We start from the raw sequence: 8,828 nt of genomic DNA on the forward strand, positions 1-8,828 counted from the left end.
CTATTCAAAGGCCCGCTCCCACCGAGTCCACGTACCGGACAGGCAGACAGGCATGAAGGCGTGTAGGATAAGGCAGCCCTCCGCCAATCCGACACTGACTCCACCTGGCGACGACGCCCCTAGTGGCCAATTCTAGCCTATACGGAACATCCGGGCCTTTCGCCTTCTTGCTTGGCGATCCGTCGCCATTAGTGCAAGTTCCAGTAGCCTGCGCTCGCTCGTTGGGGACAATTTCTTCAAACTCTCGTGTTTTCCACCCCGAGGGAAACGTTTAAGGCGGTGTTAGCTGCTCTCTGCCTTCTTCAACGGGTCGCGACCGTAAACTTCCGGGGGGGGGTTGGCCCCGTGTGGCGAGCTTTCGTCCTCTCCTCTAGCCGCCTGCTCGACCTGAGACGCACACATCGTGTCTCTTTTTTTCTTTTCGGTTTATTTTGTGCTCAAGATGTCGCCGTGATGGGGTCTCCGCGTTTGACAGAAATGAATCAGGGCCTTCGCCGCCTGACCCGCACACACAGCAGCCCGCTTTCCTGCCCAGTGTCTCTGTTTGATGCTAGAGAGCTCGGTGGTTCTCTGCCCGGAGTTCGGCCTCAACACCGCACACTGCACGGAGACCAGCATGGAGAAAAACCCCAACAGCAGCGCCAGCACCAAGGTTCCGCCCCGTTCGAGTTCTACAGGCCCGCCGCCTGGAGAAAGTAAAGCTAAGTCAGGTGAGAAGCGCTTCCCGGTGGGATGTCACGGGCTGTTTTGCACGCTGCGGGCCCCCTCGGCGGCCTGCTGGGCCTAGCTGTGGAGGCGGAGGGGGGGGCCCTGTTTACCAGGGCTGACGTCGCTGTCAAAACATTTGAGTTAAGCTTTGGAGCTAAAGCTAACATGCTAACCGAGAGAACGCAAACGAACGACGTTCACGCAGTCAGTTGTATTCGTTGAAAGGCACGTTTTGTTTTAAAATTGACGCTAAACGTTTAAGATGTTGTAATTTTTTGTTAGCCTCCGTCGGGGTGAACCTTTGGTTTGGAAGAGAGAGTTTCCCCTCCCCTTAGTTGAAAGTTTTCTAGCTGGTCGCTAGCGTCTAAATCCGCTGACTTTGACCCTTCAACATGTCTGCGTGCTAAGTTGATTCTTTTTTTAAACTCTGCGTCTTCTAGACGCCTTTTTTTTTCGTCCAAACTTCTACGTATGTAATGTGATACGTATTCATCTGTTTAGCTGCGATGTGCGATGAGTTGGTGCTCTTATCTTGGCGGAGTGTAACTGTAAATAATTGATTATAAAGTGTGTGTTTAACCAGTAAAACCATTGAATTAGTCTTCAAAGCAACAACAGGCGTCAATAAACTCGAGGTGCCCAGGCAGTATTTTTTATATCTGTATTACTGGTTGCTTTGACTGTATGGAGAGCAGTTGTCAGGTCCTCAATCATAATTTAAAATCAAAATTAAGATAATTGAACTGTGAAATGCAGATTGTTGTGAAATGTCTGATAATCAACACATCGTTTCCAGTTCTATGAGTTTAATGAGCTGATATTCATGTTCGAAGCCCTGATATTGTTTGTTTTGTTTTCATCATGACTAAATTTAAATGTCAGGGTTTGTTTGTTTGCTTGCTGCTGTGTTCCAGACGGTAAGAATAATGGAGGCTCCAAGCGCTACAGCCGCAAGCGCGAGCCCTCCTTCCCCAAAAGTGACACTTTCCCTGGCCCCCGCCGCGCCAACCCACAGAAAGGCAAGAATTTTGACAAGAGACCCGCTCAGAGAGGCGGGCGACAGTATGGAGTCACAGGCGGAGGACGACGTGAGGAGGTGGGTCCGAGGTCCGCACCCGAGCGTGTGCGAGGCATTCCGAGCAGCGTCGACGTCACCCTGTCGCTCTCTGTCCCTCCGCAGGTAGCAGAGACGCGCCGGGCCGAGTTCAGCCCGGCTCAGTTTGCAGGACCCAAAAAGATCAGCCTGAATCACCTGCTGAACTTCACCTTTGAACCCCGAGGGGCAGGCCTCTTGGACGGAGGCCCCTCTGGCTGGGGCCGCCGCAACAAATGGGGCCACAAGCACAAGCCCTTCAACAAGGAGCTGTTCCTGCAGGCCAAGTACGGAGCACGACGACCCCCAGTCCAGTCGGACCGAGAGAGGAACCAGAACCCAGAACTAGTTCTGCTGTATCATCTCTCTCTCTCTGTCTTTGTCACAGCTGCCAGTTTGTGGTGACTGATGAGCAGGACTACCAGGCCCACTTCACGGACCCAGACACTCTGGTCAACTGGGACTGTGTGCAGCAAGTGGTGAGTGGTGAGCCACTGGCGTCCAGCGTGCACCAGTAACATGAACCCACCGACAGCCATCTGCATGCACAACATGCCTTCCCCGGCCATTCAGCGCAACGCTGCCTTCCCCAGCCACTGGCGCCTGAACACCACCTAGTGGCACTAACACATCATTGCCAGTCAGTGTGCCTATGCACAGGTCACCTGTTGAATTGGAAATAGACCCATGACCCGAGAATTGCACAAAACTTAAATATGGCAATAAAAACTAGAGATGGAAACTGCACAGCTTGGGAAAACCTCTCAAATATGGCTCAAACGTTTAGAGCCTTTAATGAGGTGGTTTTTCACACGGATCCATACATATATATATAACTCACGCATATTCCACAGTTGCTCTGACGGTGACGCTGCCTCTTTGTCCTGGCGCAGCGGAGCGCCGCCACGACATCTGGCTCGCCGAATGCATTCTGTACTGTACAGGAGACACTGCGCGTTCATACTGTACGCTTTAAAAAAGCATGCAAAATTACACTTAAAAAAACCAGCGAGGCCGCGACAGGTGAACCGCGTTATAGTGAGGGACCACTGTATTTAAAAAAAATTAAGCTGGTTTCTGTAGTTGGCAGATTTTATGCAGACCTGCTGCATAAAATTCTGCAACTCTACAACTGATGCGCGATGGTCTCACTGACGACTGTCAACTTTTCACTCCTCCGCAGCGCATCTACAGTCACGAGGTGCCGTCGTGCCCCATCTGTCTGTACCCTCCAGTGGCCGCACGCATCACCCGCTGCGGACACATCTTCTGCTGGCCGTGCATGCTGCACTACCTGTCTCTGAGCGACCGCAACTGGTCCAAGTGTCCCATCTGCTACGAGGCCGTCCACGGCGGTGACCTGAAGAGGTGGGACGCAGTCAGGAACACCCGGGTGGGGGCGGGAGGAAGGACGACGCTCACGTTTCTCTCTGTCTCCCCCTCGGCAGCGTCGTCGCCATGGAGACCAGGCAGTACGCGGCTGGTGATGTCATCACCATGCGCTTGATGCGGAGGGAGAAAGGCTCTCTGGTGGCCATGCCCAGCTCTCAGTGGGTGAAGGTGGAGGAGCCTGTTCGCGTTGAAGGTGAGGACGTCAATGTGTGGCGGTGAAGAAGCGACTTCAAGGAGCCGCAAGCTGTGTTTCCATTTTGCATAAAATAAAAGAAATGTTTCTGAATTTTCGGCCAAGTACACTTGCGATTTGCAGGTGTTTTTCATTGATCAGCCGTAATTCTCCTAAAATCTCGTCCTGTGAGATTTTTGTTTGCTTTTGGTTATATATACAAAACTCTTTGACTTGTAAACTCCTCCGTACAATCATAACGCGCCATTTTCACTGGTCAGTAAACTGGTCACGTGACCCCGTACATCACGTCCACTGACTTGTCAATGGGAAAACAGTGTTTCCCTGACACTTGCGATATTCCTCTATATGTTTATGTGTGAAAAACCACCTGATGAGAGCATCAAAACCTTTCAGTCATATCTGACAGGTTTTTCCAAGTGCAGCTGTTTCCATCACCAGGTTTTATTGCCATATTTAGGTTCCTGTGCAATTCTAGGATCATGGAAACGCAGCTACAGAAGAGACAAAGTCATGTTTGTTTGTTTGTGTGTTCTAGACACTCGCCTCAGTCCGTACTCCAAGCTGCTGCTCACCTCCCCGGCTCAGGCCCTCAACATGCTGGAGGAGGAGAAGGCCGTCCTCCAGGTGCAGCTCAGCCAAGAGGAGGACGCACAGAGCTGCTTCACCCAGAGCGCCCTCTGTCTCCTGCAGGTGAACTGCGACCGCCACCTGTCTCTGCGTTGTCTTCATCCTTTCAACCTGTTTGGGGGGGGCTGCCGACTTATCACTGTGTTAAAACCATCTTGTGTTGTAGGAGCGAGAAGAGGAGCTGCTGAAGCAGCAGAAGGCAAACATCGGAGACGGGTTTGACTTGTCCTCCCTGACTCTGGACGAGCCCGCGTCTCCCGTGGAGGAGGTCCAGACCATCACCAGCCACAGCAAGGTGAGTCCTGGCTGCTGCTGTGCCGCTGCGATGTTGTCACTTCGATCTTACACTTTTATTTGTGTGTCTGTGTGTTTGCAGCCAGTGCTGCAGTACTTGTCTGCCTTTGATGATGAGGTGGAGGAGTTCCCTGAAGACTCCTCCGTGGAGCTGCCACACGGCGCTGAGGGTGTTTTGCAGTGCGTGCCAGAGGAGATCCCAGCCCTGACTTCAGTAGATGAAGGTGCTCCAGAGGCTCCACCACATCAGGAAGGCTCTGCCAGGCAGGTGGAGCCGGGCCACCCGCCCGCCAGCATGGTGCATGGACCTTACTACTACTTCTACCAAGGTGAGTGAGGCGACCTCTGACTCACAGGGCGTAAAGAGGCGTTGGCTCACCACCACCTCAGCCATCAGAGAAACGTTCTCCTTCACCACCACCTCAGCCATGACCATGACCCTCTGTCGTTTGTAAGAAATGAATCCAGTCCAGGCTGCGTGTTGATTTTATGTTTTACAGGAGGGCAGGGGACATTTTTTTTGTGAAATGTGGACTTTTAACAGTGCATCGTGTGCGGTGACACAGGGGGAATTATTTTTTAGTGACGTGCTTCTGTAAAAATATTATTTATTCATTCATTCATTCAGTTAGTTATTTATGTGTTTATTTGTTTAGTTTGATTAATGTAAATGAGAGCGGAAATAAATGTTATTTTTCAAAATCAAAATCAATCTTCTTCTTCTTCTTCTTCTTCTTCTTCTTCTTCTTCCTCTTCCTCTTCCTCTTCCTCTTCCTCCTCTTCCACTGCAGCTGAGGACTGCCAGCAGATGTTCCTGCACCCTGTGAATGTTCGCTGTCTGCTGCGCCAGTACGGCAGCCTGGAGGCCAGTCCCGACTCCATCACAGCCTCCGTGGTGGAGATAGTGGGACACACGGTGACGGAGGTCAGCTCACATGCATCCCAGATGGTTCACTCATCAGGGCCAAACCTTCTCAGAGCGACGCTTACTGACCCTCACTGATTATGTTGGACTAATTGTTTCCTCTATTGCCGCTCCGCTTCTTTCAGGAGATCCGTCGTCGCCATCGCTACCTGGCTCACCTGCCGCTAACCTGCGAGTTCAGCATCTGCGAGTTGGCCCTGCAGCAGCCGGTCTTGTCTAAAGAAACTCTGGACTCTTTTGCAGGTTGGGGGAAAAAAAAACAAAGAACAACTCTTAGGGCTCTTTCCAGGAAGTGGATTATCAAGCTGCTGTTTTTTTTTTTTTTTTTTTTTAAACGTGCCACTCGCTGTGTTAGCATGACGCCTAGAATTGTGCGAAACCTAAATATGGCAATAAAAACCTGGTGATGGAAACAACTCAACTTGGAAAAGTTGGGTCACGTGACCTGCTCACTGCCCAGTGAAAACGGCGCGTTATGATTGGACGGAGGAGGAGACGGAATATTTTTTACAATCGTTAAAGAGAAAAATATAACAACCATTCTTGACAGCAAGCAAACGTAAACAAACGAAAGAATTACAGCTTATGCGCTTCACACCATTTAATGGAAACGCCTGCAAATTGCAATTGTATTTTGCCGAAGGTTTTTAGAAATACGCTTTTATTTTGCGCAAAAACTGTCATGGAAACACAGCTACTGACTGGTGGTCCACGTTTTTTCCTGCAGATGAGTTGGAGAAGAGGAGGCGCCTGAGGCAGAAGAAGGTGAGGGAGGAGAAGCGCAGGGAGCGGAGGATCGAGATGGAGGAGAACAAGAAGCAGGGGAAATGTAAGCGGAGCCGGACCGTCTGCCGGTTCAGTCCGGAGGCTCCAGACAGACAGACAGACTGACCAACAGTTCTCCCCCACAGTTCCTGAGGTCCACATCGGGCTGGAAAACCTGCAGCAGTTTCCAGCCTTTGGCTCTCCTCCGCTGTATCACAGCAGCCCCCCCGTACAGCCTGAGTTCCTGTTGGTCCCCCCGCCCCCACTGAGCAGCAGCCCATCACCTGGTAGGTCTTAATGGGCCCATTGGATTTTTTTTTGCTGCCGTACCTAGAGTGGCCACTGGGGGAAAAATTGGCCATATTGCCAGTTCGGTCTCCAGTTGTTATAATACATGCATGGTCTTCACCGTCTCTTTCAGACGGGACCAGCTTCCCGCTGCTGAACGGACAGTGCTCGTCGCCCCCTGTCGGCAGCATGGAGGACGACTCCCACTGCATGTCCTTCGCACAGGTGTGTATGAAGAAGATGATGATGATGTACACGCGCAGTCGTCGAGGTGACGCATCGAGTTTGACTCGTACTCTGTTGCACACACAGATGCTGAGAGACGGGAGAGCCCGGGCGGAGGCGGGGCCAAGGAGCGCTCCAAAGAAAGGTGCGAAAACCAGAAACAGTTCAAGTATTAGAGGCTGTAGCTGAAACTGTGACCTGCGTTCAGGTCGACTTCTGCTCATGTGATGCTGTCAAAGCCTGTGATCAGCAGATAAACTGACTTTTCTGATGGATCTTGATTCTAGTTTTTCATCCCCCGCTGGGCCTTTCAAAATAAAATGAATCACTCCTTTGCCGAACCAACGGCTTGAAGAAACCAAAGAATAAAACTGGGTTATTTTAAAAGTCCCTGTTTTTCTGGGCCAATGGCCAATCGGAAGTGAAACCTGACAGTGGCTTGCATACCACTGATCTGGGAGGGCAGATTATTCCCTCAACTCTTTCCTTCAGTTTACACTAGCAGTCAACGGTTTGGACCACACCTTCTCATGCAATTTTTTTTTTTTTTTTTTTATCTTTACAACCTTGTACACTGCAGATATTGAAGACATCACATACATAAACAAGATCTGTGTAATTATTCAGCAAAGAAAAACACGTTCAATAACTCTAAACATGCTTTTTATGAAAGACGGCTGTTTTGAAGAATTGAAATATAAAAGTTGTTTTACACTTTGTTTCCTCCATAATTCCATGTGTGTTCATACGTAGTTTTGATGCCTTCAGTGACAAACTACAACAACATGTCAGTAGTCATGAAAATGAAAGAGAAGACATTCAATTCACAGGGTGTGTCCAAACTTGACTGGTAGTTTATGTTTATGGAGTTTGCTGAGCTGAATTTATTCTTACACTAGATTTCCAGTCAGGACAGGTTTGTTTTGTTTGTTTGTTTCCTGATGTCACTTTGCCGTCTTTCAGACCAGCTGCTCGCTCCGCCAGCGGCAGACAGCGACGGGGAGAGCGACGGCTCCGACCGGGTCCCCGTTCCCAACTTCCAGAACTCCTTCAGCCAGGCCTTCGAGAGGGCACTGCTGCAGCTGGACACTGGGGGCGCTCCGCCGCCACAGGCACCTGTTGAGCCAGGTCTGTGGCCAGGTCACTCCCCCTCTGCTGAGCAGTGCACAGAGAATATAGTCCCTCCCTGAGCCCTCAGTAATAACAGCAGGGATGTTTTTGCCTTTGCTGTTCAGCTCATTGTTCATGTCGTTCTTTTTCAGAGGAGAAAGGAGGCAAGAAGAAGAAAAAGAAGCAGAAGCTTCTGTTCAGCACTTCGATGGTCCACACAAAGTAGAGGACCCTCCAGTTCACGCCTCCTGATACCCCCCCCCCCAATTTGATATTCCCACCGTCAGCGTCAGGGCTCTTTTGGAACTTTAAGCTTTAGGTTTTAGGTCAAAGGTCATGCTGCTATGTCTTTCTTCTTCTCTGGTGGTTGTGCAGCTACACCTCGATTGCTCTTGGCTCTGGTGGAGCATCGGTGTCCACGAGATGATTGTGTGGTGCTTTCAGCAGAGTAGCAGTCAGCCAGCTGCAGCAGACAGGGGCGCCGGCAAATCTCTCCAGGCTGCTCAGATACCACCCAACCTCAAACACTCATGCAAATCCCACCCCCCCACCCCCCTCCCCTTTACAGCTTGTCATTAATAATAACATGGACTTCCATCAGCGGCGTGGATCTTCTGCTATCTTCTAACTACGGCATGAATCTGTAATGTTGTGACACCTTTGTGAGGATGTGGAGACGCAGTATAGCATCAGAGACGGAGGAAGGGTCGTGCTGCTTCAACAGAACTCCGAGTCAACCTAAGTTTCCAAATGTCTACTAACCTTTGAGTTGGACATCCTCCCACCCCCACCCCACCGCCACCACCAGCTAAATGTCAGTGTTGCTGCTGCGTGCAGAGAAGCAGAAGTTCAAGGAATGATTGAGAATCGTTTTGGTGGAAGGTTCTCAACTTCGCCCTTTTACTTTTTGAGCAAAGTTTAGCCACTAGGGAGCAGATCCTGTCTGTCCAAATAAAAAAACAAAAATGCACTCAGTTTGGATTTTCTGTCATTTTTTTGTCTGATTTTAAATGGTGACCAGGTGATACTGACCAGACAATGCCTCATGAGGGCAATTTAGCTAATTTAAAAAGATGAGAGGAGTAAAATGTTGATACAAGAGGGGGGGGGGTGGGGGTGGGTGGGTTATATTGCTGGTGTGTTCTCTTGCAACTGTCTGGTTCAAGTTCGCTGGCACTTGAGTTGAACAGAAATGATCCTATTGG

The 8,828-nt window shown here is 50.2% G+C and overlaps 1 protein-coding gene across 1 annotated transcript; it reads left to right on the forward strand.

Moving 5' to 3' along the window:
• The first annotated feature begins 36 nt into the window (after window positions 1-36).
• On the forward strand, window positions 37-8,589 carry rnf10 (ring finger protein 10). The gene is made up of 17 exons (XM_076025571.1): window positions 37-710; window positions 1,623-1,804; window positions 1,889-2,088; window positions 2,190-2,280; window positions 2,985-3,169; window positions 3,250-3,386; window positions 3,925-4,079; window positions 4,183-4,311; window positions 4,393-4,639; window positions 5,102-5,235; window positions 5,361-5,478; window positions 5,963-6,064; window positions 6,147-6,287; window positions 6,422-6,513; window positions 6,601-6,658; window positions 7,477-7,641; window positions 7,776-8,589. Exons 1-17 carry the CDS (start codon window positions 548-550, stop codon window positions 7,847-7,849), a joined length of 2,373 nt encoding a protein of 790 aa, XP_075881686.1. The 5' UTR covers window positions 37-547; the 3' UTR covers window positions 7,850-8,589.
• Window positions 8,590-8,828: the final 239 nt, after the last annotated feature.

This window comes from Nelusetta ayraudi, unplaced genomic scaffold (genome assembly GCF_046127955.1).
Source record: "Nelusetta ayraudi isolate G7.1 ecotype Tasmania unplaced genomic scaffold, CSIRO-AGI_Nayr_v1 ptg000018l, whole genome shotgun sequence".
Lineage (NCBI taxonomy): Eukaryota > Metazoa > Chordata > Actinopteri > Tetraodontiformes > Monacanthidae > Nelusetta > Nelusetta ayraudi.

Coding starts and splice junctions, on each gene's coding strand:
- rnf10 (XM_076025571.1), top strand. CDS start 548: ATGCTAGAGAGCTCGGTGGTTCTCTGCCCGGAGTTCGGCCTCAACACC. Junction 5,236..5,360: donor TGGGACACACGGTGACGGAG/GTCAGCTCACAT, acceptor CGCTTCTTTCAG/GAGATCCGTCGTCGCCATCG. Junction 7,642..7,775: donor ACAGGCACCTGTTGAGCCAG/GTCTGTGGCCAG, acceptor GTTCTTTTTCAG/AGGAGAAAGGAGGCAAGAAG.